Raw genomic sequence first — 26,693 nt, 5'->3', positions numbered from 1 at the left:
ACAGTACGACGTCTTGGCCATGGTATTCGACGGGAGATCTATCTTCCCACCTATGGGTGCCCTAAGGCGAGTACTCGACTGTGGCTTCGGAACGGGAATGTGGGCTTTCCAAGTGGCTTGGGAGAATCCTAGGTGCGAGGCACGTATAGAGTCGTTTCTTGCATCGGTCGTACTCCACGGATTCCCAATCTCAGGGACCAAACCCCCTCGGCAGAGTCTTTTCTAACATCTACGCCTTCGAGCGGAAAACTCGTCTACCTCCTCTTGCGATGCGATAGGCTTCTGTTGGGGATTCGTCCCCTCAGCCATGGGCCAGAGCTAGAAAGCCGCTGCAGCCGGCGCGTTTCAGCCGCAAGAAGATTGGTTTGGTGAGCTTGATGCTAACAGTCGGCTCGCGGAAAGACATGTTCATCATTTTTAGACTCTGTTAGCTAACATTGGAGAGTTTAGGTCATTGGCATCGACGTGAGCCCCCATCATTATAACCCCGAGGAGAGTGTTGAAAACCTCTATCTTAATGTCGACAACTTGAATATGCCGTAAGAACCGAAATGCTCGATTATCAGAACGGAAATCTCAACTAGTATATTTGCAGGCTTTCGTTTCCTTCCAATCATTTCGACCTCGTGAATAGCAGACTTGTAGCCGGAGGCATCGACCGTAACCGATGGACCGAATACATGCGTGATATCCTCCGGTGTCTGCGCCGAGGTGGATGGTGCCAAATGGTTGAAATCGATTACAACGCACAGTCCGACAATGGTACATTAACAGACGGTAAGGGGGACGAGCTCTATAGAGAGACGTGCGTATGCTCATCACGGGGTTCCTAATAGGTCACGCACTTCGCCAATGGTCAGATAAATACAGCCGAGCAATGTCGCAGCTCAAAAACGTCGAGGCGCCACGGCGTCTTGCGCATTGGATGAGGCAAGCTGGCTTTACCGATGTCGAGGAGCGAAGTAGGTATCCGAAAGCTCATTTACCCCTAGGTTTATTCCACCCGCGCCCGATCATCGGGTTCAATTTAATAGTGACCCCCTTCAATCAACGTCTAGCCCCTAGCTTGATGAAGCAGTATGTGCTAATTTTTTGTTTTGGTAGTGATCCCCCTACCCATGTGCGGCTGGTCTGATAGTATGGTGCCGTCTGGTTTTTCTGGATATTAGATCCTAACATTTCGCGTAGGCCAGAGAGACTTTGATATTGGTGTTCACAACCAAGAAAACGTCCGATTGCTGCTCGGGTCTTTAGCCTTGTACCCGTTCACGGAGCTACTCAAGTAAGCTCAATACCGATTTGTTCAAGAATGCGCCGGCTGCATACAGAATTGTTGACATTTCGCAGCATGACTATTACGGAATTTCACGTCTTGGTGGCACAGGCGAGGGCAGAAGCTAGTAACCCTGCACTCAAGGTAAGGCCCTGACCTAACTCCTCAACCCAAATGTCCCAAATGTACAAAACGGATCGTGGATGATGCTGATAAGCATTGTGGAATAATAGCCATATTTTCGGTTGTGAGTTATCCCTATTTCAGAATCCTAACGAATGTCGAACTTGACGGAAGGCTAATAAATTGCTATTCAAGATACGTATGCGTGGGTAGAAAGCCGAGGCGCTGAGGTTCGGCGGGAACTAGTTTTGGCGGTTCTCCCGGAAGGAAACCTTGCTGCGGTCCTGCGGTGGAGAGGCAAGGTATACGGCGGGTCAAAGCAGACGCAGGTTAGACTAATCGGGTCAACATCGTATCGCTTGCTTCGGTCGTTCATCTTGGGAGAAAGGGGGTGGGGGCTTGATTGTGTAGGATGTCAGTGGGATGTCAGTAGGGGCTGCTACAGGTTGTCAGGTCGTCATCCACCTGCCTCTGGGAGAAAAGGACCAGGCTTCGAGGCTTCGCACATTGTACGTTGTTGGGCAATCAGCAGATAAGGACATAAGGACATGACTGCATTTATAGAATATACGTTGATACAAGATTTACCGGCATGGGCTTTGAATGATGTTCGGGAGGGTGACGGGTGATGGGTGATGGGTGATGTGATATATTGGATTATACACACAGAACTTTATGGGAAACAAGACAGCGAAGACGGAGAGGGGCGAGTGGAGAGAGAGGGAATTGGAAGGCAGGACATGAGGTCAGCTTAAGGTTTGCAGCCAAAAGGGAAGCAGCAAATCAAGGGATCCCCTTTGCTCCTTCTACCAGAGTCTCGGGTCCAACTAGTCGGGTCGTGTCGTGTGTCTCAACCCAATCGAGAAAAGAGAAAATACCCATAGGGTACCTCCTGCCCAACATGATACATATTGCTTTCGTACGTATTCCATACACACACCTATGTACTCTAGGGTATACACATGACACATGTAAAGTATAAAAGTATAATTTATAAAAAGGTACATTGATGGGATGCGTATGTAACACGCACCACGCACATATACACATATACACATACACACACGTAAAAGGTAAAAGCCAATCTTACTGGCTAACATCGAGAAATACGCCCCGTTCGAGTATCTACTTAAGCAGGCACGGGCGGTTAGAGCCGCTGTCACGGCATCTCCCTTTGATCGCTCATTCCGCCCGCATTCCCGGCCTCCTAGTAGCGGGCGGACCAACTTGCCAGTGGGCCAACCCCCGGTCCTATTTTTGTTTCCAAAATTCTTAAACGCCGTCCAGCTTCTAGTTCTAGACTGCTGAGGGCTACCCTACCCGGGCCTTGTCCACTGCTTGTTATTCGGAGGGCAGCAGCGTGGCCACCATCCACGACGTTACAACCGCGAGTGACAAGACAGAGAGTGAGACAGCCTCCTCCGTCTCCTCCCTCCCCTTGTAAGTTGTAAGATTATATAACCAGCCGGACCAATCGCTGAAAATTATCATCTCGGTTGAAATATAGATTACCTCTATTCAACCGCACGGGTAGCTTTCCGCGTGTGTTACTCTATTACGAGCCCTTTGCTCCGGCTGTTAATTGTGATTGATTATGTGACTGTGTAACGAAGTGGCGGCCAAGGACAAAACCGTTGGGCTGTACGTGATGGTAGTGGGCCTTACCGCGGATGTAGACTCCCATCCCGACCCTTGCTACCCGGTAGAGCATCTCGCTGCCATTATCTGTCAGGTGATATTTCCTAGATCCCTTTCTATCTAATATGATGCAGGCAATATCTCCTTGAAACGTTGGCGAGGGCTTTTGAGAGTCATTGGTGTGTGCCTGGTGTGCCTGGTACGCCTCGGGTGTGAAGCTTAGCATATGAAAATAACCCGACCGTCGACCAACTAATGGAAGCAACCATACTCGGTATGGGGAAGCATGGGTCGTAAATGACGTCCTATCAGGCCATGTATCCTACGAAATCCCGTTTCCCAATATTTGATATTTATGAGAAATACATACATATCATACGTAGTCATAGTATAGCCTAACTCAACAACCTGGAACTCAACAAGCAGCAAATCCTTCCGCCGGCAGGCAAAGCTTTAAAGCTTTTTAGTTAGATATTCTATAATGCGATTATGGACCTAAAGAGACTTTAAGCTTATAGGACATTCATTGGGCTAGGCCGTGCATAGCGGGAACAGCGGGAACCAATGGGAGCCGACCCCTAAGCTCAATTCAATTTTTGAGGTCAGCTATGTTCTATTTTCGCAGAATCGCACATACAATATACAATACATACCTAGCTTCCTCAGCCTTTGCCCACAGCTTTCTCACCGGCCAGTGACGATCGTGATATCACATATCACCGGCCACCTTACGCTTGGACGATAGGTACCTAACCCAAGGTAAGGTAAGGTAAAAAGCCTGACCGACCGGGAACTGGAACTTTCACCGTACCGAACTACAAACTCGATTGGTTCGACATCATCCAATCTCCCCTGAATATAATTATCCCCGGACCCAAACCATAATTAATTAATCAAGCCCACCGAAAATCAAGACTCCAACCATGGCGTCCCTACGACCTTTTAACCGCGTCGCGGACCGACTATTACCACTACGGACGACACGCATCGCATACCCCTCTACAACCACCCCCACGACGTCCGGGTTCCTGAGCCGCAGATGCAGCGCACGGTTCTACTCGAGCGAAGAGGCGCCGCCGCCGCCGCCCCTATTACAAAAGATTAAAGGCGATCTAAAGACAGCGAGTGCGTCAACCCTATTCCCGCGAAGTTCCGTTTGGCTACTTTAACTAGACAAAAAACACACAAAAAAAAGAAGAAAAAAAAGAAAAGAAAAAGAAACGAAGAAAAATAGCTAACCGACTTACCTACCCCCCCAGTGCGCGCCAAAGACGCCCCCCGCCTAACCGCCATCCGCTCCGTCCTCTCCGCCGTCCTCAACGCCTCCAAGACCGCATCCCCCATAACCACCGACGCCCAGCTAGTCGCGCTGCTGCGCAAGTCCCAGCGCGCCTCCGACGACGCCGCCGCCGAGTTCCAAGCCGCCGGCCGCCAGGACCTCGTCGACCAGGAGCGCTTGCAGGTCGCCATTCTCGGCGAGTACGTCGCCGCGAGCGGCTTCGAGGAGATCTCCGAGGCCGAGCTGCGCACCGTCGTCGCCGGCGTCCTCACCGCCATGACCAGCGAGGCCGCCGCCTCCGTGCCCCCCACCACCGCCGGCGATACCTCCTCCCCTCCCTTCGGCGTCGTCATGAAGACCCTCTTGGCTCCCGACGGGCCCCTCGCCGGCAAGAACGTCGACAAGGCCCAGCTGGCCAAGATCGTGAAGGAGCTGAAGGGCGCCAATTGATGCGTATGTACAAGTAGTCTAGCCCTCTTGGCACTACCTAATAGGTAAGGGAGAAGGAAAACAGAGAGGGGCATGAGATATGTGTATAAAATAAATGTCTGTACTATATACCATATGGTGAGGAATGCGGCTACGATTGCATTGCATCAAACCGGCGCATAAAATTCCTGCTGGGTTTAAAATCACATCCTCACTCAATAAAATAAAATACTTGTAAGCTTACCTCGCGGTTGGATCTTCACATAATGATACCATTATAATGTGAGGAGATAAACGCGTGGCCGAGAACAGCGGAAAGGTTAGGAAGTCATTTGCTTGGTCGGAGAACTGGACCCAAGTCCCAAGTCCCAAGTCCCAGCGAAAGAGGGGCTAGGGGTTCATGTATATTTGGAGTACTAATTAATTAATTCATAATTCCAAGGTATCTATATCTCCTCACTGCGTAGCCCACAGCTATGCCTTACGCCAACTATTTTCGTCTCGCCTAAACGCCTGTCATAACTCTCAATCCGTGAGATATCCTGGCCGCGCCGATGCATCGTGTCGGAAGCTTTATTATTGACATGGGACACTTATGCTGCTGCTGCAGCGTCCTCCTCGTTACGGGGACCCGAGAAATCAGTTCCTTGGTTAGCAGTTGCTAGTCTCGCGCACAAGCTTAGCAGAACCACGGTTTCTGTAGCCGCGTAATGGTTTAGGGCGTCTAGCAAGATTTGCAAATGCCGGCTGAAGTTCTTCTCCCAGTTTCTGATGATCTCAAATAGGTTGTTGACCCGGGTCTCCTCATCCTGGAGATGGCTGTTTGACCCGCTGTCGCCATGCGACTTTTGAGACTTTATAGCCTGGAATCGTTTCCACTCCTTGTCGGTCATATTGGGTGGTTTTATAGGGCCGAACAAATCCGGATCAGACTTTTCAAGCTCGCGCGACAGCCAATTCATATGGGCAGCGAATACGGTGCAAGTCTGCATTAGTTTCGAATGGATCTGGAAATATGTGAGCATGTGAGCGGAGACGCGGTAGCCGCGATAATTTGTAGCCACTTACTCGAATTAGCTTGCCGTTGGTTAGCATGCAACCCTTCAGGCAAGTGTCCAAGAAATCCACATGATCCTGCATCAATTCGTCCACAGTCCGGTCCGGCTTGCCCGACCCATCTATACTTCCATCCTTGGCTTTGAGTCTTGACATCAGAGACTGCCAGTTGGGCTCAATGACCTCCAGAGTGCAAAAGTAGAGTAGTTGTTGGACAAAAACCACCATTCGCGCCCTCAGGGTCCACACTCGCCTCTTCCAAATTTCGATCCGTCTTATGGACGACTTGTGGCACCAAACAACCCCTGTATTATGCGTTTGCCATGTAGTCGCCAGCTGTGACTCTAGATATCTCAACGACAGAAGATAACGGAATAGCGCTTGGTAACGCCATACCGTCTTCCGGCTAATGACCAACGATACGGGGAACGGTACTGTATAGTCGAGCTGCAGCGAGGTGAAGCCGACTGCATTCTTATCGTTTTCGATAGGCTGGTTGCTTAGAGGCTGTAGCGCCTCCCCTTGCTCAATACCTGTGATATTTACGACGCGTTGCAACATCTTTATCAGGCCGACCTCGTTCACTTCGACATGTACATCTTCTTTAAATGGGTCCATAGACACAATACTTCCAGGCTGCCGTAGAACGAGATCAAGGAGAGACTGCAGCTTGACGACATTGACAGACTTGACCGGCTTTCGCAGTTCTGATGCGCTGAGTTCCATAAAATAGGTAAAATAATCAGACGGGTCGAGGAAGAAGTAATGCTTTAGTGACTGCAGCCTAGCGGGAAGAGCATGGGTAGTGAGGAGTAACTTCATAAGCGATTCATTGGCGTGAGCATAAGCGTTATTGACATTGTCGAGGAAGCGCGGATCGTCGAAGGACGTGGGAACATCTTGGGCGACTTTACTAACGTCGACTCCGCCGCATTCCCGCACGACGTTGAGATACTTCCCTGCCAACAGGACCTTTTCCTTGACGGCTACTAACTGTGGAGGTATGTCATGCTCTCGGACGGTATATCGTCTTTCCCAATAATCGTCGGTGTAATCCTGCTCTAACCTGTCGCGTCTAATACTCTTCTGCTCCTTAATAAGGAATTCGGAATGCGGGTCTCTGATTTCGCCATGATGTAACCACTCGTTCAACATCGCCATATACGGCCGGCTAGCATCGCGTAGCAAGGATGTGAGTAATGATCTGGCAGCAGGGTCTCCAGACATGGTTTCCAATCTCTTAGTAATTAGACCTATAACCACGCCGCCCTTACAAACCTTCTTTCCGGTCATATTTCCCGGTACAAGTTCGCCGCCCCGCTTCAGATTTTCTAGGATATTTTCAATATCGTCAGGGTCTGAGTCCTCTGAGCTCTCGTCATCCAAAAGCGCGTTCCTCTTGAGAAATTCGTGAGCTAATGAATAGAGCTGGAACATCATGTGACTTGTAGGGAGTGTATGGACGTTGAGGAGATGCAAAGTGAAAGTATCGTTGGTCAAGAACTGGGTTTCCAGCTGCGCAACCATTATCAGATAGTCGTGTAAGGACTTTCTAATCGCAGCACATAGGGCATGGTTGACAGCCCCAAATTCCTCCCTGCTCTGCACGTCGACAAATGTCTCAAGGGCCGAGTAGTAAGTAGCCATTTTGAGCATTGATAGAGTTAGGTCTTGAAGACTAGGATCGAGACCGGGAAGTATCTTAAATTCCGGTCCAGCTAGTCTGTCCCTCTCCTCGTTAGGGTCGTACGAATAAGCATAGCGAACATATTGCCCTTCGTAGCCCATGAAAACAAATAATAAATCCTCGATTATAGCGGCCTCTTGGGCCTCTAAGGATAGTTCGTGTAGAGGCTGCGGTTGTAGCGAGAGTGGCGCTTCTGATGCCGAAGGAGGTATGGACACACGTATCGCAAGGGGCGCAGATGTATGCGGCGTTAGATTAGCTACGGGTTCCCATGATGCTAGTAGTCAAAAGAAATTAGTCCAAACTCCAAGTTTCAAGTTCCAAGTTCCCCCGAGGTGAAATCTCGTTAATCTGAGACATACTAGGCGGCGCATCAGGCTTTGAATCCCTCGACTTCGTGTCTGACTGGCGAGGCTTGGGTACCTCTTTTGACTTCCGTTTTTCTGGCGGAGGCGCATCCCTAGACCGTCTTTCGGGGCTCTTCGTCCTCGAGATCAGCTTTTCTTTGGTAGTTACTGTGGTGCGCTCGGTCCTTCGTTCTTCGGCAGTCCTGCTGGCTGGTCGTGGATTGCCCGAGGCGCTACGCTTATGAGCGGGGTTGATATTGGCGGTCTGAGGAGAACGAGTGCTTCGTTGATCGTGTTGAGATTGAGAAGCTCTTGACGCATGAGCACTTGCGCGGGGTCGCGGGTTGCTATCATTATCGCTAGTGCCATTTGTGCGCCTCTCTGAGTAGTTGGAAACTCTCGAAGACATTGTCACTATAAGGCGACATTGGGAATGCCTCTTGCTGCGATATCATGAGTGGTCGACTAATGTTGTTGTATTTGTTTGGGTACTTTATCCAGGGTAACCTTGGGTGGGAGGTTTAAGCTTGTGTCCATTGAGTCTTATCGATAATTGGTTGATGGCAGGTCGCGTCGAAACCTTTGGGTAACAGGGCAAGCGCGTTCAACCACCAATAAGGGATGATAATATTCATATATTACATATATTACGTATATAGGTACTTCGTATCTACGGATACCTACATATACCTACAGCATATATTTAAACAACAAGGTTCCATTCACATGGTAATTGCTCTCTAATTAAAATGCGTAGCTTTCTTTTCTTTTTCTTTTTTTTCTTTTTCGTGGACGACCTCAATTACTATTATATCCTTTGGTTGGTATAACCCACCTCATCGACCGTATATACGAAGTATAGAAGCTGTAAATCCTACACGTAATCATCAATGTTGATAATTCATTCGTACAGTTCTGCTCTGAGCCCCTGGGCATCCATGTATTGGTCCTGCCCACTGAATCCTCCCCTTCTCTGAAATGTTGACCCTAACTTCAGGTTTTCTTGCCTGAACAGACCGCAGATTTTCCCTGCGCTTCTTAATCCATTCCTGAAGATAGCTTCGGAATGTTTCTGCGTCACAATCTAGTTTTCCTTTTACAGGCCAGCTAGGCAACCCCTCTATGGATTCGGTATTCAAACTATACACGCCATTCTCGCGTTGTGAATTCTGGACTTGTTCCTCCTCGGCTTTGAAGTCAAGTGTGATCAGCTCGTAGAGAGTCCACATAACACTCCAAAATTCATCCATCAGGTTTTGCTCCGTAGCCTCTTTGACCATACTGAAGTCGCACAGGACAAGTCTGTCAGCGGCTTCGTCGATCAGTATATTACCCATATGGATATCGCCGTGAACGATGCCTAGAGCTACGTTAATGGCCGTGGACTAAAGACCGCCTCGTTACGGCAGAGTTTTACCTTGCTTGAAGTGAAGAAAATCTAGAGTTTCCGTAAGCTGCTTGAGCCACTTCAACTTGAAGGTTCGGTCTTTATTGTTATTAAGATTACCACCGGGGACGAATTTAATTCCCATCCCAACAATGATATTGTTGTTGTCTAATATAAGACGATCGACAGGAAGTATAGAAGGATGAAGCTGCTGCGTCTTCAAAATGTTCATCTCCTTCCATATATTTCCCTTGGCCATATCCCTAGAAATATATTTAACAACAAGTCTGGTTTCAGGGCTGCTAGCCAGCTGCACAAGGTGAACTCTAGGCGTGAATTGGTCTAATGTAACCAGTTCGGCATATCGAACTGTTGGCCAACCAGCAAAGGTGGTATCAGCAAGGTATGCCATAGTGTAAAATCGCTCTTCTAATCGAGATTAAAGTAGAGAATTCTGAAGGAAGTCTTCATCTGGTATTCTGAGATTTAAATAAACACCTTTCGAGCTAAAAAGTATGAAGTGTAACCGCTATACGGTACCCATAGACGGTTTAGATGTAGGTTGCTGCAAAAAATGTTATCAACTAAGTAAGCCAGGTCTTTGTTTGCGTAAAAATGTTTGGTACGTCAAGAATATTGTCCTGATTAGTTCCGGAACCATATTCCTAGGGACAAAGAAGACAGAAACGTAACCCGCTGCAATTGTTCTACGATTATCGATCTAGTTTTTGTATTTGCTAACTTCGGTAAATACTACTCGTATTTGTTACTGATTGGAAAAGGATACAAATCAGTGACTGTTTCTTAAGACAATTGGATTTTACTGTGGTAGCCGCACCGTAGACAGCGGGTTTAGGGTATTATATGGATATAACTAGGGAAAACTCAACAATGTTATTACTAGAAAGTATTTACAACTTACTGCTATCATTCCGGGAGGATGTATCTATTGTATAGCCTACAATGATTGAATATCCTAAGATAATAGACGTACAATCCAGCCTTAAATCTTCGAAACGAAAAGAAACATAAAAAGAAGAACCAGCAACTAAGCAGCGTAAGCAACTTGAACTATTAGTGAGTTCGAGTACGCTGTCCGCACTACAGCCGGATGAAGTCGGGCCAGGGGAAACAAAATCGGACGAAGTAAAGTAACAGTGAAATGGACATCAACTTTGCCATGGACCCTTGAGCTTCGATTTTGGTTATCTGCTAATCCAGTAGGCTGGACACATTCTTATTGCTCGACACGGTTTTCATGCTTGACCATTAATAGAAAGGTACTATTTTGTTTGCATTGGAGCTGGTTACGGGGTTGGTTGTATTAAATGTTTAAATAAAATATCCCCTATTAAGTGAATTATAGAACATGCATGTATCCCCCACGCAGTACCTTAAGCATATACGAAGTATCCTATCGATAATGATGATAGCCCCGCAATTTTAGTATCCAAAGCTAGGCCCAAGCCCCGGTTGATGCAAACACCTAACCCGAGCTTCGTAAACGGTAGCAGCCTTGAGCTTTGGAGCTCAGTACCTAAAGCAAAGTAAATGTCGTAGCCTCTCTCTACTTCCAACATACCACATTCACTCCAAACTACGCATAGCTCTCGACCGAACGACCCCATACCCTTCTTTTAGTTTAGAGACGGTCTCCCTTATAAATCTTTCAAAATGTTTATGGCAAGATCTGAATACGGTAAGCCAGCTGTGTGCATCCAATCTGTATTATTAGTAGTAGTAGCTAATGCAATCGATGTCAACCAGACCGGGGTATCAAGTACGCCCTCCCTCCCCCCTCCCTCCACTATTGCTAGCTAACGTCGCATTCCCAGTACCTTCTCCCCGGAGGGACGTCTCTTCCAGGTTGAATACTCGCTCGAGGCAATCAAGCTCGGCTCGACGGCGATCGGCGTCGCAACATCGGAGGGCGTCGTCCTGGGCGTAGAGAAGCGCGTGACGTCGACGCTGCTGGAGACCTCGTCCGTCGAGAAGATCGTCGAGATCGACCGCCACATCGGGTGCGCCATGTCCGGGCTGCAGGCCGACGCCCGCAGCATGGTCGAGCACGCCCGCGTCGAGTGCCAGAGCCACAACTTCAACTACAACGAGAACCTGCGCGTCGAGAGCTGCACCCAGGCCATCTGCGACCTCGCCCTGCGCTTCGGCGAGAGCGCCGATGGCGAGGAGAGCATCATGAGTCGGCCCTTCGGCGTCGCCCTTTTGATCGCTGGCTACGACGAGGATGGCCCCCAGCTCTACCACGCCGAACCCAGCGGTACCTTCTATCGCTACGACGCCAAGGCCATCGGCTCCGGAAGCGAGGGCGCACAAGCAGAATTGCAAAATGAATACCACAAGGTACGTATATATATATTTCCGTATTCTACAAAACTAGCGTAACTCGGAGAGCTCTATTAATTAACTTCGCTATATAGTCCCTTACGATCACAGATGCGGAGACGCTAGTCTTGAAGACGTTGAAGCAAGTGATGGAGGAGAAGCTCGACTCCAAGAATGTCCAGTTGGCGAGCGTAACTAAGGAGCGGGGCTTCAGGATATACACGGACGAGGAAATGGCCCAAGTCGTGGAGAGACTACCTGCTAACTAAGAGGAGGGTCGGAGAATTACCTAAGGCTGCGGCGAGCTCTGGTACTAGCAGAATAATAATCTAGTACCGAATAGACAAGGGGTTAAGACAAAAGATTCTACCCCGTTAAGCTTGATAGCTCTCGAGGTTTTCTAAGAAAGGTGGACTTTATATTAAGTATCACCAAATCCTCCGATGTGCTATCTTATACAAACAAGCCGTCTGCCGTCGATCCCTCCTCTTTGAGTTATTTCTCCCTTACATACCTAGGGGACGATATCCAACGTAATCAACCCATGTTTTTCTCAGACGCCTACTCCAGGTCTCCATCTCTTTAGTCCGTACAATCATGAAATACCCCAGTCCATTTTCACGTTATCACACTCTCCTTTGAATTAAAAATTTGAAATTTTCGTATCCATATCACCTACTTTAGGTTTTTTCTTTTCTTTTCTTTTCTTTTTTTTTTGTAAACCCCGAAGTACCATTTTAGTTCTATGTTAGGTTAGGTACCTTAGGTAGTTATCGCCGATCCCGCTCGCTGGCCTCCAGATCCAGCTTCTCGAGGTCGTGCTCGACAGCCAGCAAACCCATCGCGTAGGAGGCCTTCTCGCCCTTGGCCAGTACGATCTTGGTTTCGTCCCCGTCGATCTCCTGGATGCGCTTGTCGATGCGGCGGGCGTTGACCCATACGGAGCCGGGAGGGTCGATGTTGAGGTTGACGGAGCGCGCGTACGGCGGGCCGCGGCCTAGCTGCGCTGCCTTGGTCCACGAGGACTCGCACCCCACGGCGATCTGCCGCGCCGACTGCCACCCCGTCAACCGCGCGATGTCGTGTAGTCGTTGGATCAGCCATTGCCGCTGGAAGTCGTCATGATACTGTCTGTGTAAGTAAATGTGGGCGGCAGAGAATTGGGGGTTGGCTTTGGTCGCTTACCTGAATACCTGCAACAAATAGGGGGAAGCAGCACTCTATCAGAGCGGCTGCCATAAGCGTACTCACGTTGGCGAGATGCGCGATATTCTCTTCTAAGCCGGCGGCGATCCGGCCCACCTCCATGCAGTACGAAGCAGTTGTCCGCGCGGAAATACCCGCAGCCATCATGGCCACGGGCGGCATCGTGGGATGAGCTCTGTGGAGTATGATCAGGCCCATGTAGTAGTTCATCCAGACGCCCGCGATGGAGTAAGTCCTGTAGTGCGCGGCGAGGCCAAACGGTGTTGCCCTGGCTGGGTAGACGTCCGTGCCGAGGGCCTCGAATTCAGGACCGAAATGGCCCCTGAGTATTTCGAAGGCCCGCTTGATTCCCTCCCACTCGCGATACGCCTCGGCGGTACTAGCGTCGAGGTCGATATTCTCGGGGAGTCCATCGTTGGGTGGCGATGTTTCCCTCGGTGGAGTGAATCCCATCGGCACCGTAATAGTTTCGGGGTTACGAGGCACCATGCCCGGGAACATTCCCGGGGATCCCCCGCGCCCGGGGCCGGGGCCGGGGCCGGGACTGGCCATCTTAAATGTTTTCCGCTTTCGGCTTAGATCCTTAGATGCGAAGTTTGCTAAGCGGCCAAGCAATAGCATAAGGTGGTCGTACGTGCCATATCTAACAGCCGTGTTAACGTTATATCGGCACAGATTGAATGGGTGACCTACATAGCATCAAGCCTTCCTATTGGGGCCCTCGGTGGGCATTGAGTCCATGCATCATACTCAAGGCTTGGTTGATCAGTACGGCTATATTATAGAGTGCACAGCGTGATGCCAACTTACAATAGTCTTGTTCCACCCAGTATGCTCTGGTAAACATCCTGTTTGCAGTACCACCAGAAGAGATCGCTCAATTGTTCGTATGTTTCCATGTCCTTATCTGTATGCTGATATCTCGATCTGGGATATGCGCTGTGTTCTTCAGGAATTATTCCCAACTCATCAAACGAGACATCCTTGCCGGTTATCTCACTTAGTAATTGGACGTCCAGATGATCCCAGTCTTTATGCAAGGGAGTCGTCTCCTCATATGTAGTGAACATCCCAAACGCGTCTATCGGAGGCTGTTGCATTTCTTGTATTTTCTGCTGGCATTTAATTCTCATCATAGCGCGAGTCATTTCTGCGAACGGTATTTCCTTGATAATTAAACGGGCTCCTAGCAGATGTCTGCTCCATTTGTCGTGGTCGGAGTTCCACACTTCGTAGAATGCCAATACCAATGTTGCCGCCAGGTTTGCTGGTTGAGACCGCCTATTCGGCCGACCTACGTTCCGCGCAATTCTCCTCAAAGCTAGGTGGTAGTGTTTGAGAGATGCTGTTGGCGGCAGAGCTTGAAGTTTTGCAATCTGTAAGCTAGCAATTGCGAGAACAGCATGGAGGAGAGCTGGGTGGGTAAAAGACAAGATTGGGAAGGTATCTATATAAATCAGTGATGAGAATCGGTAATAGTATAGAAGGCTGACTTACAGGTCCAGATATGCTGACGAGACTTCGGTATAGGTTGGCCCTGAAAGATGGGCGATGGATCGATAGGATACCTTTCATACATGGATATGCTAGGTCCGGTCACGTTCACGAAATGCCAGAATACTCCCGCTATTTGTTTGTCGTTCAAGGGAGAATTGGACGGTGATGGCTCATACGTCGCAAGATCAGGAGCAAAGGCTGAGAAGGTTCTTGTCTGGGTTCCGAACGTGTCATACGGCTGGTCAAATCTCTGAAAAGCGACCACCCCGAGGTCGTTGAAGTCGAGAGACGTGCGCCGCATACTGATTGGCACATCGTCAGAGTCTGCCATAGACTCATCATCTGATACCGGGTATTCCCATTCCTCGTACTGAGACTCCGTGATCTGGATAGGCTGTTCAGGTTCAGCGCGAGCCTTGCCTTTATCTAGTTGGATATTGCTTGGCTGCTGTTGCTGCTGGGACAGAACAGGGGCAATAGGTGAAAGCGGACCGAAGTTTGTGGGCTGTTCTTGCCTCCACTGATGTTGAGAGAACGCATCGACAGTGGTTGGCGGAAAGAAGGTATACTTCGGTTGCGCAGACTGAGATCCGAGTCCGTTGGGATCGAAGCTCATAGGTGGCGTGGTTTGCCCAACTTGGCCGGGGTAAAACCCAGGCACCTGAGGGTATCCCACAGGCGGTTTAGGGGCAATGATTTGCAAAGCCTGCGATGAAGACTTCTGTTGCGCTGCTGATAGCTGCTGTTCTCTTACCAATGCCTGCGGAGAGGGTGCTGGATAATGTATCGGTCCAAAGGGGGCATTGGCAAATGCACCTAAAGGATCTTTGAAAACAACTCGTTGATTGTATCCATCACACTGCCGCTTCGATTTCAAGCAGTTGTTACAAGTCGGCCTACCCTCGTCACACTTTATTCGGCGTTTTCGGCAGGCTTGACGGTAGTTAGTTGACGCTATTCACACCATCTAGGAGCACGGGACTACTACGTACTAAGGCAACCCGTCTTTGTTCGTTTCCGAACAATCGGTTTCTTAGGCGCCAAATTATCGCCATCTCTTTCTTCTGGTGTTGATGACCGAGGAGGTTGAGATATCGCGGACGCGTCCCCCGTTGGCTCTCCCGCTGAATTCATCTTGGAGAATGGCGTTTACCGTACCGCCTGATCTTATTACTGTGAGGTGGTGGCTGATTGTCTTGTAGTCTAGTGGCTTAAAGATATCAAAACTGTCACATGGTATTCAGACGATTGGCCCGATTTAGGGCAGGGAGAGTGCCGACTACAGAACGGCACAGAACATACTCGGGGGGTAAATCCTCTTAATCCAGGGAGAGAGCGTTTCCAATGAGGATGGCGACTAGACTATGGTAGCCTCTGACGTTTTGTCTACGCAGAACCTGAAATCGGAAGATGAATTACGATACAATAAATCCCGGGGTTCCGACTGGCTAGTAAAATGAGACATTCAAGGCAGAGGCAGGAGTATTGTAAAAAAAAAATAAAAAAATTATACGAAGAGATAAAGGTCACGACTTGCTTCCATATAGTTTATATCGCTCCGTGAAACATTCAGTGCGACAGAAGAGAATCGGAGTACTCTTGCTGTCGTGGGCAATTGGGGACAGTCAACCCTCGAAGAGTAAGACTGGGTGCGACATAGGGAATGTGAACTGGAGATGACAGCGTCTAGACCTAAGGGGCAAGTCAGTCAATCTAGTATGTACAATATGTAGATGGTTGCACGCTCGCACGGGGACGGGGAACAGAGGGTGGGAATGGTGGGGGTCTGGGGGTGTAGCTAGTTGTTACCACCAGCCTGCCAACGCTGTCGAACCTGGGGCCCTGGGCAAGGAACCTGGGCAAGGATGAGACCACAGTATATGCTAGTATATACTATGTGGTAGGCTCTGCTTTCCAGACCTCGGCAAGGCTGGGGCAAACTTGTTAGGCTGGACAATCCTTGAATGTTACGGTGCCATTGGACTTTTTCAGCTTAGATCCAGCTTCCGGGTGGAGCAATCCAGACCGGGCCTCATCAATAGATCCGTCGCTAGAGTCGACGCCATACATCGGTCAGGAGAAGTGATAGGGGATTGTCGATGGTGATCAGTTTAAGGACCCGGTGAAATTTCAATACCCTCACCACAAACCCGACAAGGTATATCCCATAGCAGACTAATTACAAAGTCTGTACCTAGGTATGCATGTATAAGATATAATAGTTATCCTTTCTTAGACTAAAGAAGGACAGCGGACGACTAGAAGAGTACGGCTTACAATTTCGATCGCCCTATTTGCTAGCGTTAAAGAGTTACAACACCACGTGAAGAAGAAGTATGTGGTATAACGGCGGAACAGGAGCATATGTCAAAATGCCGTATGGGATCCTGTATTGCAATGGCTTTGTATGTAACAATAGATGCCGAGCCCGAGGCCGTGGTGATGCGATACGCTGGAGGGGTCCTTCGAAGCTGCATACAACCAGAGTCGTTCAAGTCGCGGTAGATCGAGGTGCGACGTCTGATGATGCGCCTGCAGTTGGGGTCTATTCCCTGCAACCTGGGAAATTTATCTTTATCTCGTAGAGATAATTGCTCAAATAACCTACCTGTGCTACCGAAAATGCGCATCTATTCGTAGCGAAGACAAATTGTCCTACGTATAAGCCATGGTCTGTTGGCTGATGATCAATTCGCGCTTTTAGATATTAGACATACATAACAGAACTAAGCTCCGTAGCCTGTGCGGGCTGCTGCGCATATGTCTTGACCTCTCTTATCGTGGAGGTTGAAGAAAGTGGACGCACACACGGAGGGAAACCCGGCTGTTGTAGATCATGAGCTTACGGACGAAGGAAAGCGGAAATCCCTAAATCTCTTTTCCTTCCTTAGACGGGTAACTTGAAGCTATTTCTTCGTGTTTCCTTTCACGACTTCGCATAGGACATGACACAGCGTCATCAATTCAACGTAGTCGAGCCCTGTCATGCTATGGCCAACGGGATCCAAAAATACCTAGGCTGAGTTAGGCATAGCAAAGTCCGGGTGTTGTAGCCTTCCCGCGTGTCTCGGGAGGGGAAGCCTCGAGCCCTTCCGGTTGCTGCAGAAATTGCATGGCAAAGCTTTCTTGGGCAGTATTGAAGAGTTGGGCGTGACCGCGATCGTAAGCCATACGCACCATACACACCATACGTATACAGCAGCATGGGCCGAAGCGTCAGAGTCACGACATAGAAACAGTGTGTCGTAATGCAGAATATGCGATGCTATATCCCGTGACCCCGCTCAGATGCAGAAAACGGCCGTTGCATATCCATCAATGGGAAGAGTGCTAGCTAACTCGGCTTATTGCTATGGCAGTGAAAAAGCTAAGCCGGGGAAGCTGTGCCTATGCTAGTGCGGAGGCGGGTAAAGACATGAACCCTCTAGCTGGAATTTGGAAATCTGAGCCAGCGTCTGTGCAACATTATAGCGATGAAGAGCTGCTAACTTCGAACGGCGAGACTCCAAATATTGATGTGTCTCGATATCCATGGATTCTCCGTTGACGATTTGGATCAAGTCCACGGATACATAGCAACGACATGAGGCCTGCTTGTAGCTGGCCAGCCGCCGTGTAACTGTCGATCGTACTGTGGAGGCCTTGGTCTTCCCTTCTCGGAGCCCTACCCGGCCGTAGCAGCATCTATGAGCAATATTGCTCTATTCGTAACCCTGCTCGGTGACCCAGGTGTTTCATCCAGTTGCAGCCTCATGTGGGGTTTGGCTTATTGCACATACCTAGTGTACATAATATACTACCCTAGCTGCCTAGATTGAAGCTACCTGGGTATATATTAGTGACTTTGATAAATTCAACTGGTCGTGTTCGTTGCGATCGTAGGGGCAAGAGCCTCAAAGGCAAGATCGGGAGGAAAGGTCATTAGAAGAGAAGAGCTACATGTAGTATTACATGAGATGAGAAAAGAAGCTTTCATGTGCGCATTTGTTCAAACCTTTTTAAGGCAGCTGTTTTTAAGGTTGATAAACTTCTGCCCACTATCTCTATACACGTGACTGGTAATATTCTCAATGTTACCGCAATTTTGCGGGGTCCTTTGCCAAGCCCAAATGGTATTGTACATAGTACAAAGTACATCGTTCTAAGGTTCCTGCGCTAGTAATCCCTGCAAAAAAGTTTAGACGACTTTGCTGCCTCTAAATCTTCCTACTCGACTTTTCCAAGTTAGTCAAGTTATTCTTAACAAAACTCATCATTGAGATTTGATACCATAATTGTCCGATAATTAAGGCGATTTTTAATTTTTAACATATTTCTACAACTGCCACTGCCATTGTCTTCTATTGAAATGTTTGCGGTACCAGGTTGGTCCGTGTCTGCGGACGCTCTCAAATCCGAGAGTACCATAGCGGCTCCAAAAGCGGCTCAAGATGAATCTCAGCAGTCAAACAAGCGCAAGAGACCTTCGTCCACACCAGGAGGAAATGTGAATTCATCTAATGTTGCGGATCTCTGGGAACGGATTATCGAGGGAAGGTCGGGGAAGAAGGCTAAACCTGATAATGACCAGAGTGGTGAAACCCCAGAAGGCAGGCCCAGATATGGCAAGAAGATGACTTTAAAAGAGAAGAAGAAACTGAAGAAGTTAAGGGAGAAGGAAGCGAGCCAAAATGGCGTGGAAGGCGCTGAACCGGTTACTGGAAATGACAACAAGCCAACCTCAGAGTCACCTGATGCCACATTAAGCAAGGAGGCAAAGAAGGACAAGAAAAAGAAATCCAGAGACGAAAAGGAAAGCAGCGACAGCAAAAAGCCCAATGAAAAAGACAGCAGCAAAGTCTCTGCTCCCGCCGCTGCCGCCGCCGCCGCAGCACCGAAACTAACGCCCATGCAAGCCGCAATGAGGGAAAAGCTCGTGTCCGCGCGGTTCCGCCACCTCAACGAAACGCTATACACCAAGCCCTCAGCCGACGCGTTCCAGCTGTTCCAAGACTCGCCCGAGATGTTCCAGGAGTACCACGAGGGGTTCCGGCGCCAGGTCGACGTCTGGCCCGAGAACCCGGTCGAAGGGTACATCAAGGACATCAAGCTGCGGGGGCGGCAGAAGCCTCCCCAGCGCTCCAAGCACAGCCACTCTGCTGCCCCTCCTCCCGCGCCTATCAGCTCCTCCAGCGTGACAGCCCTGCCGCGCACCAATAGCGTGTGCACGATTGCCGATCTAGGCTGCGGAGACGCCAAGCTCGCTGAGGCTCTGCAGTCCGAGAAGAAGAAGCTGCGACTTGAGATCCTTAGCTACGATCTGCAGAGCCCGAGCCCGCTGGTTACGCGCGCCGACATTGCGAACCTACCGCTTGCCGATGGCGCCGCCGACGTTGTCATCTTCTGTCTCGCGCTTATGGGCACTAACTGGCTCGACTTCATCGAGGAAGCCTACCGTATCTTGCACTGGAAGGGCGAACTATGGGTTGCCGAGATCAAGAGCCGGTTTGGGCTTGTGGGCAAGAGCAAGGGTAAGAACGGGGCGCCGGTTACCCACAGCGTAGGAAATAGGAGAAAGGCCCAGGGGAAGAAGGGAAAAGTACGGGATGCGGAGGGGCCTGAGGGAGAAGAGGACGAGACGGCGTTGGCAGTCGAGGTGGATGGTGCGGATGACAAGCGTGAAGAAACCGACGTTTCTGCGTTTGTCGAGGCACTACGGAAGAGGGGTTTCGTTCTGCAGGGTGCAGCCGACTTAAGGAACAAGATGTTTGTCAAGATGCACTTCATTAAGGCAGCATCGCCGACCGTTGGCAAGGGCGCTGTTGCTCCTAAGGAGCCTACGCGCGGCTCTGGGCCCAAAAAGAGCGGCGTCAAGTTCATCGACACAGAAGGAGACCAAAATACAGCGGATGAGAGCTCTATTTTAAAGCCCTGCGTCTATAAGCTGCGATAAAAGGGGCAAGCTATCTGTTATCCATACACATGCCATCCATTACCTACGCACATCAGGCAGAACCGTAACTTTCTAATCCGTAATAGACCTTGATTCGAAGCACGCCCTATTAATTTGTTCCAACTTAGGCGTACATACACGTCGTGGTTGACGAACCTCTCTAATGCCTTCGGGCTGCGTGCACGTAAGAATTCTTATTACCAATGTCCCATGCTGCGCCCTCTACCTGCTATACCGAGTAGTTTGTCAGACTCCGTGCTTAAACCTGCTTTTGTCACGCTATGCTGTTGCTGTTGCTGTTGTTACTTCTGCGTTCTTCGATCACGTGTACTGCGTCGTAAGTGCAAGTGGCAGATTCGGGTTCATTAGTTATTGAAAAGTAGGGACGCGGCGAACTCGACGTTGCCACCTGTGGCTTCCAAAGCATTAATCGCAGCCTGCCTGTCCCAACCTAGCGCTACCAGCGTGTTAATGTCGTTTTCGGGGAACGTTCTTTGGGGCTGGACTTGAGGTTGAACGGGTGGTTGCGCGGGACGGGCCGCAGGAGCCGCAGGTCGTGATGTGCTAGGTGCAGAAGGGCCTGCGGACGAGACTTGAGGACCAGTAACGGCACCTGAACGGGCACCAATAGTCGTGCCGCCAGGGCCCTGAACGGTTGGTTCTTGATTAACTGCCTCTTCAGTCTCTTTGGGAATGTCTGATTCTCCGAGGAATTCCACCTCCTCCCCTTGGATGATAAGCTTATTGCGTGCAAGATCAATAGTCGCCTGGTGACCCTTAAGAATGTCCAGACCGAGCAGCAGGTCAACGGACTTGCCCTCCATGACCGTGAATGCAGCCGCGAGGTGCTTCGTGCCTAGCTGTAGCATAGTGTAATGGACACGGCCTATGATATTTGCTGTTCCCACCCCACGGGCTACTCCGGCGAACCGTCGGTCGACAAGGCGCATGATGTTGCATGCCTCGGCACAGCTCGGGGACATGATTGTGGCTTGGGCGCCAGAGTCGACCAAGGCTTTGACCTTCACGCCATTGACTTTGACGTCGACGTAAAGAAGATGCACACGGCCGAAAGCTACAAAAGACGAGATCAGAACCTGGGGCTTGAATATCCAAGGAACGGCACGACTTACATTCGGGGTTATACTCCATAGCATTTTGGAGATTTTCCATAACACCTTGCTGGCGAATCATGTCCTCAATCTTGGCCTGGGACTCGGGATTGAACTCATCGTTGTTCAGGGCCTCGATTTCCCGCATACGCGCTCGGCGTGCCTCCTCCTGCTGGTCTGCGCTTTGACGAAAAATCTGGGCGAATCTCTGAGGGTTCTCGAGGGCGGCGGCTAGCTGAGGGTTTGCTCGTTCAAGTTCGCCCCTCAGTCGAGCATCACCGAGGACTTGCAAGCGGATGAGCTCCGGGTCCTGGGCCAGAGCAGCAGGCTGTCGTCTCTGCGGCTCACGGTGAGCAGGCGCAACGCCAGTGTTGCCGCGCATATCCCGCACGTGTAGTGCTAGCATGTCTCCATCGGAAATGTCTAGCTCTCGCAACGTCTTGGAGTTGTCCGTGATAAGCTGGCCGTTGTGGTAGATATTTTGCGACGGGCCAGGTATTCCCTCGGCTTCAATGGAGCTTCGGAGGTCGGCTAATGTCATATCGGGAGGGACATCGAGGTTTATTAGTTGAAGTTCTTGAGCTTCGACGTCCGGATTGTTTACGTTCACGGTAATATGCCTGTGTTGAGCATTAGCTTCGGTATGTCGGCGCCAAAGGGGACGGATGCAAGGGACGCGTGTGTCTGCTTACATTTTGACTTGTGATAACTGCTAAGACGTCGCAGTACGGACCATGAAGAGGTAATAAGGATGATGAGACAAGGTGGGGGAAAACGGCGCAGCTAGGTACTGGCTCGGTTTGTCGTGATCTAAGAATCTAAGATCGGTCGAGAGTATGTGGTGTCTAGATCGGCGATCAAGAAAAAACTGGTGAAAAAATTAATGGTGCAGAGAAGCAAAAGGCGACGAATAGAAGGTCGAAATGGGGTGCTGTCTACTTCGACGATGTAACACAGGCACATGCAACTTCGAACTGCGGCGGGCGACGGCGGGCGAAGGGGGGCGAAGGCGGGTATATGATCCGAAGATGCAATAGTAAGGAAAAGGTAATTTACGTGGTAGTATGTGTAGTAGTATATGTATGAATATGTATGAATATGTAGGTGTATGTATGTAGGTGGACAGTTTGAGTTGTTGTTCCAGGTAATTGACGCTAAAGCTTTAGCGTAGGTTGCGTAGGTTGCGTCGGCTGCGTGAGGTGCAATGGGTAATCAGGTGCTGACCAACTAGGTTACATCATCGCCTCCCTTCTTCCTAGGTACCTAGGTACATAGCACCTGAGCATTCTGGCATTGGACATCATAGTGTCTCCACTTTATTAAGAGCAAGTCCCGTCCCGTACATAGAACCCCCACTAACAGAGGGGCTAGACCCTAGACTTTTTATTCGCAGGGGTTTCTATAGGTTGCACCCCACCTGAATGAGATCTATGCCCTTAGCTGAGTCCTTAATCTGGCACATAGGGCTGGCACGCCCGCCTCGGTTCGTACCTATAACATGCTCGACACGGTATCAAGATAATTGTTCTAACGAGAAAGGGCACTTGATGCATATTTCTAATAGTACAAGTGCTTCATTATAGGTTGATGCAGCTACATAGTAGTATTGCACTAACTTAGGTACATATATTTTACGTGTTCAAAGGTTACGTCCCATTATAATAAATTAACTCGCATCCTCAACAGTTTGTTTCTGCTGACTGAGATCCTTCGAAACTAATAGAAGCGCTCCTATCACTTTCCTTGGTTATGTAAACTTTTGCATATGTATATTCTGAAGGCTTATGTAATACAATGGGTTGAGTTACCAAGGCCGGCCCACACCCTAGGTACTTCTTGTATAAGATTCAATGTAGTTTCAACTACAAGAGTAGACTAAAGAGGTGGTTATGGTTTGTTCAAATTGCTCAAATAGAAAATAATGGGAGACCTGTTGGACAATTATAACCCTACTTACTAATAGTAATAAATATGTTAAAGCCGGAGGTGACATATTATGTTAATACCAATCAATCATTTGGCCATTGTGCTGTTATGCTAATAGGATTCTATCATTGTATCTTTCTAGATAGAAACCGGATGAGAATAAATATGTAAATTGAATACCTAAGCTACTAAGGTAAATAATATGAGAGCGAATGAACCATATTTCGCGACAAATCTCTTCAACCTTGTGTATATAACTAACTTCCCTTTATATACGCATTGGATGTTCAATCCATCGTCAGTCACTCGTCAATAAGTTGTATTTCAACATCAGCTCTCAAGTATCTTCCAGCTGTCCAATTCTTTCAACGCGCTCTCCGAATCACACCGATCATTTTCGTCGATAACAATTAGTTTCTGGACAAATTGTATTCCATCTTGTCCCATCGGTGTATCCGCCCCTCCCAGAAAATTCGCTATAGATTTATGTTAGAGGCTGCCCTTGGTATATCACCACTACGGAGTAATAGGTAACTAGCTAATAAATAGCTCATATGGTATATATTTGGAAATACTACTAACGCCTGCCCTCTTCAAAATCTAAAAAGAAACTAAAGTCCCCTTATATATAACATAATGAATAACTAGCTGGTAGATAGTTTCAAACTAGATCTTAATCCCCTTATCACGTTATATACCTATCGTAATCCTTGTCATCTGACATAAATAATCTAACATAAGAGGTCTACATAATAACTAGGTACCTAAATAATTAGAGAAATTATCCCCGGTTATGCAGATCATTGCCTCAGCTAGGGATACATTATGTCTTATACATAGTACCCTACGTCACATTCGTCATTTACCCCGGTCCAAGTGCGGCTGAGTTGCACACGATGGAAGAGGCTTGGCTCGATCAATTGTTATAGTTATATATGATTAAATTTTCTCGATGGGTTCACAAGCAGCCAGCCAACGCTGTAAATAAATATGGACGATCGTTCGAGTTTTATTACCTAGTTTGATCGATCTGGTCTCATTTTACTATGACTTGAGCTTTCAGGTTGAATACTTCCAACATGTGGCGTTTATCACCTACACTCTCGGCATGGGCATTCGAGCTCAATCTATTGGCATTACAAGCTCTCGTTCCTTATAGTACTGATAAAAGAAATGGCAGCCTATCCCGCCATATCAGGACGCTTGTGGCAATATATTTCAATGGCGTGTACCTCTTCACCATCAAAAAACAAGCTACACGTCCCGATTTCGATCCCGAATCGGGTCGGCCCGTATGGCGTGCAATATACGCTTGCCTCTTCAGCATCTTCGTTTGTACCTTCAGGACTACCTACAATCATTTTACTCAGACGACCGCTTCTTTGAAGCCGTCGCATGAAGAAATGTTAAGCTGTTATGAGAAAACCGAAACACGCCGACTAATTCCCGTTTACAGAGTGTCGTATCCGGCTTTTCGATTTCTCGATAAGTTAGCGCTCTCTGTTCAAACGATGGCAAATTCACCTGCTCCGTTGGGAACTCCGCCCTTGGTTCATAATGGAAGACTTAATATATCCGGCTACTTTAAACATTTCCTGCTAGGTCCAGTCTTGCGCTTTCCTTCAACCTTTCCACGCGTATCGGGGGTTTTCTGGCGTAACAAGAGGCACATTGCGAATCTTTTATTTAATATATACAACTTCTGTTATGAGAAAAACGCGTGGAGATTATTTGCTTTAGCCTCAGTTCTGGCGTTTTTCTATTTTGAGCAAATCGGCCCTGAGTTTCTGTGGTCTCTCATTTACCACGATGCGCTGGAAGTGGATGGTATATATTATGAAGTGCGATCCGCAGCCCTATTCTCTCCCAGGCTTGAAATTCGAACAAGGCCCGTGAAGGGATCTTCAATGGAGAAGTATAAACGGGATCGTCAAGAACTGGGTTATACATTTTACAATAATGATGAAATCGAAGCAAAAGGTATAGTTTCAACACTGGCTTCCCGTGATCTATCATAAACAATATTGGCATTAACCTGTAACCAGCGCGCCATCTGACCAAAATTGTACCCAACTATGACCACCTGAGTTTCAATTGCCAGGCGTTTGTACAGAACTTATTCCGCCGCATTGTGGCCCATGAGTTACCCCCGAAGGGTAAGATACCGCCAGTACCACATCGACAACGAACATTGCACGGCTACCACAACCAAAGGAGCAATGCTTTACTTGTTTTAGCTATGTTTCCGAGACACTTTTCACCTTCTCTTGGGCTTATTCTCTGGCTTCCGTGGCTCAATTATTGGTACGAATATATCATCTTCGTGACCTGCTCCTGGCATGGCAAGCCTGCCAGCAACAGAGTCGCCCTCTTTCAAATCTTAGCTTCTGCTGCGTTCTTGTACGTGTTCGACCTATATAAGATTCCCGAGCGCGTGCGCGAGGTTTTCCCAGGCCTCGATACAAGGGCCATAGTCCCAATGACAGATGCGAATACGCTACCATGGTATGAATGGGTGTTGAATTCAGACTTCTACCTCGGAATTCTATCAATACCTATTACTTTCGTCAACATAGTGGTCAAACTTTACCTTTATGACCAGCATGTGGATAAAGGACTCCCGAAAATTATGGCAACTCCTTGGCATGAGGGCTTTGGCTTTGAAGGGATGGAGATAGAGGTCCAGCATTTCGCGTCAGACCAGCCGACTAATGGCTACAATGTTACACCACTAGGTCTGATACCAAAGATCGACCATGCCCGAAGAAACGCAGCTGGTAAAGATACGGGCTTCGACAAAGGCGCAGCTCTAAGGATTCGGAGGGGGTTCCACAAGTTGGCAGATCTAGACAGTGAAATTTAAACGGAGTGATAACATATTTTACACAGGAGACAGATCCATGTTATCATATAATACGGATTAGATGTCTTATTATCAGAAGTAAGTTAAAGATATCACCATATATGTGTACCATATATGTGTCTTTCTAATTTTGGTAGCGGTCGCCAGGGCACTTCGTCAAATTCGTTGGATGGAACGAGGATCGAAATAGTCTCTACATCGCAATGGAATATATTGAGCTTGGTGACTTGGAACAATGCGTTGGTGCCAATCGCTGGGTTGAAAGAGACATAAAGGAAACTACAAGACAGATATTGGAGGGACTAAATATTATGCATTAAGAAGGTATTGCCCATCGAGATCTCAAGCCTCAGGTAATAATATCCTTGGTCTTTTCCTATTCCGTGACACATGAAAGCTTACTTGTGGAAATTCAGAACATTCTCGTCGTCTCAATGGAACCAAACAACATAAAGGTCAAGATTACTGACTTTGGTCTCTCAAAACGACTTTCGAATAGGAAGACTTCGGGTCTGGTTACTAAGGGGATCGGCACAGCTGGTTACAAAGCCCCAGAAGTTGTACAGCTGTGGTATTCGGAAGATGGGGACCAAGA

General features: G+C 48.5%; 8 protein-coding genes across 8 annotated transcripts; 4 read left to right on the top strand and 4 right to left on the bottom strand.

Annotated features, from left to right (window-relative positions):
* Positions 1-3,957: 3,957 nt before the first annotated feature.
* Positions 3,958-4,763, top strand: F5Y00DRAFT_262985 (GatB/YqeY domain-containing protein; the record flags this gene model as incomplete). The annotated part of the gene is made up of 2 exons (XM_048011467.1): positions 3,958-4,159; positions 4,294-4,763. 2 exons carry the CDS (start codon positions 3,958-3,960, stop codon positions 4,761-4,763), a joined length of 672 nt encoding a protein of 223 aa, XP_047864015.1.
* A 217-nt stretch (positions 4,764-4,980) lies between these two features.
* On the bottom strand, positions 4,981-8,404 carry F5Y00DRAFT_97839 (Spc98 family-domain-containing protein). Its single transcript, XM_048014407.1, has 3 exons — positions 7,848-8,404; positions 5,811-7,762; positions 4,981-5,749 (listed from the first exon to the last, which is right to left on the bottom strand). Exons 1-3 carry the CDS (start codon positions 8,239-8,241, stop codon positions 5,336-5,338), a joined length of 2,760 nt encoding a protein of 919 aa, XP_047864014.1. The 5' UTR covers positions 8,242-8,404; the 3' UTR covers positions 4,981-5,335.
* A 315-nt stretch (positions 8,405-8,719) lies between these two features.
* F5Y00DRAFT_270506 (kinase-like domain-containing protein) lies at positions 8,720-9,631 on the bottom strand (the record flags this gene model as incomplete). The annotated part of the gene is made up of 2 exons (XM_048012627.1): positions 8,720-9,192; positions 9,250-9,631. The coding sequence occupies 2 exons, from the start codon at positions 9,629-9,631 to the stop codon at positions 8,720-8,722; spliced, it is 855 nt and encodes a 284-aa protein (XP_047864013.1).
* Positions 9,632-10,736: 1,105 nt separating this feature from the next.
* Positions 10,737-12,082, top strand: F5Y00DRAFT_97714 (nucleophile aminohydrolase). The gene is made up of 4 exons (XM_048014403.1): positions 10,737-10,918; positions 10,987-10,999; positions 11,055-11,580; positions 11,658-12,082. The coding sequence occupies exons 1-4, from the start codon at positions 10,894-10,896 to the stop codon at positions 11,829-11,831; spliced, it is 738 nt and encodes a 245-aa protein (XP_047864012.1). The 5' UTR covers positions 10,737-10,893; the 3' UTR covers positions 11,832-12,082.
* Positions 11,978-15,983, bottom strand: F5Y00DRAFT_97787 (uncharacterized protein). The gene is made up of 6 exons (XM_048014406.1): positions 15,258-15,983; positions 14,266-15,198; positions 13,579-14,215; positions 13,462-13,524; positions 12,748-13,411; positions 11,978-12,689 (listed from the first exon to the last, which is right to left on the bottom strand). The coding sequence occupies exons 1-6, from the start codon at positions 15,397-15,399 to the stop codon at positions 12,333-12,335; spliced, it is 2,796 nt and encodes a 931-aa protein (XP_047864011.1). The 5' UTR covers positions 15,400-15,983; the 3' UTR covers positions 11,978-12,332.
* Positions 15,984-18,281: 2,298 nt separating this feature from the next.
* Positions 18,282-20,379, top strand: F5Y00DRAFT_97719 (methyltransferase-domain-containing protein). The gene has a single exon (XM_048014404.1). The coding sequence runs from the start codon at positions 18,614-18,616 to the stop codon at positions 20,195-20,197; it is 1,584 nt and encodes a 527-aa protein (XP_047864010.1). The 5' UTR covers positions 18,282-18,613; the 3' UTR covers positions 20,198-20,379.
* Positions 20,380-20,787: 408 nt separating this feature from the next.
* On the bottom strand, positions 20,788-22,182 carry F5Y00DRAFT_97748 (uncharacterized protein). Its single transcript, XM_048014405.1, has 2 exons — positions 22,002-22,182; positions 20,788-21,929 (listed from the first exon to the last, which is right to left on the bottom strand). Coding segments are annotated over exons 1-2 (930 nt in total). The 5' UTR covers positions 22,004-22,182; the 3' UTR covers positions 20,788-21,001.
* A 2,132-nt stretch (positions 22,183-24,314) lies between these two features.
* Positions 24,315-26,098, top strand: F5Y00DRAFT_262978 (uncharacterized protein; the record flags this gene model as incomplete). The annotated part of the gene is made up of 2 exons (XM_048011466.1): positions 24,315-25,215; positions 25,281-26,098. 2 exons carry the CDS (start codon positions 24,315-24,317, stop codon positions 26,096-26,098), a joined length of 1,719 nt encoding a protein of 572 aa, XP_047864008.1.
* Positions 26,099-26,693: the final 595 nt, after the last annotated feature.

This window comes from Daldinia vernicosa, assembly GCF_022497035.1.
Source record: "Daldinia vernicosa strain CBS 139.73 unplaced genomic scaffold F5Y00scaffold_29, whole genome shotgun sequence".
Taxonomy (NCBI): Eukaryota; Fungi; Ascomycota; class Sordariomycetes; order Xylariales; family Hypoxylaceae; genus Daldinia; species Daldinia vernicosa.
This window is presented reverse-complemented; position numbering and strand designations above follow the sequence as displayed.

What these genes read in the sequence shown, in the direction of transcription:
- F5Y00DRAFT_97787 (XM_048014406.1), bottom strand. Translation starts at nt 15,399, where the DNA reads ATGAATTCAGCGGGAGAGCCAACGGGGGACGCGTCCGCGATATCTCAA. An exon ending in TCGTCAGCATATCTGGACCT is followed by an intron (nt 14,216 to 14,265) that starts GTAAGTCAGCCT and finishes TGATTTATATAG; the next exon opens with ATACCTTCCCAATCTTGTCT. An exon ending in TATTTGTTGCAGGTATTCAG is followed by an intron (nt 12,690 to 12,747) that starts GTAAGCGACCAA and finishes TTACACAGACAG; the next exon opens with TATCATGACGACTTCCAGCG.
- F5Y00DRAFT_97719 (XM_048014404.1), top strand. Translation starts at nt 18,614, where the DNA reads ATGTTTGCGGTACCAGGTTGGTCCGTGTCTGCGGACGCTCTCAAATCC.
- F5Y00DRAFT_97839 (XM_048014407.1), bottom strand. Translation starts at nt 8,241, where the DNA reads ATGTCTTCGAGAGTTTCCAACTACTCAGAGAGGCGCACAAATGGCACT. An exon ending in AAAGCCTGATGCGCCGCCTA is followed by an intron (nt 7,763 to 7,847) that starts GTATGTCTCAGA and finishes TTTGACTACTAG; the next exon opens with CATCATGGGAACCCGTAGCT. An exon ending in CCAACGGCAAGCTAATTCGA is followed by an intron (nt 5,750 to 5,810) that starts GTAAGTGGCTAC and finishes ACATATTTCCAG; the next exon opens with ATCCATTCGAAACTAATGCA.
- F5Y00DRAFT_97714 (XM_048014403.1), top strand. Translation starts at nt 10,894, where the DNA reads ATGTTTATGGCAAGATCTGAATACG. An exon ending in TGCAAAATGAATACCACAAG is followed by an intron (nt 11,581 to 11,657) that starts GTACGTATATAT and finishes TTCGCTATATAG; the next exon opens with TCCCTTACGATCACAGATGC.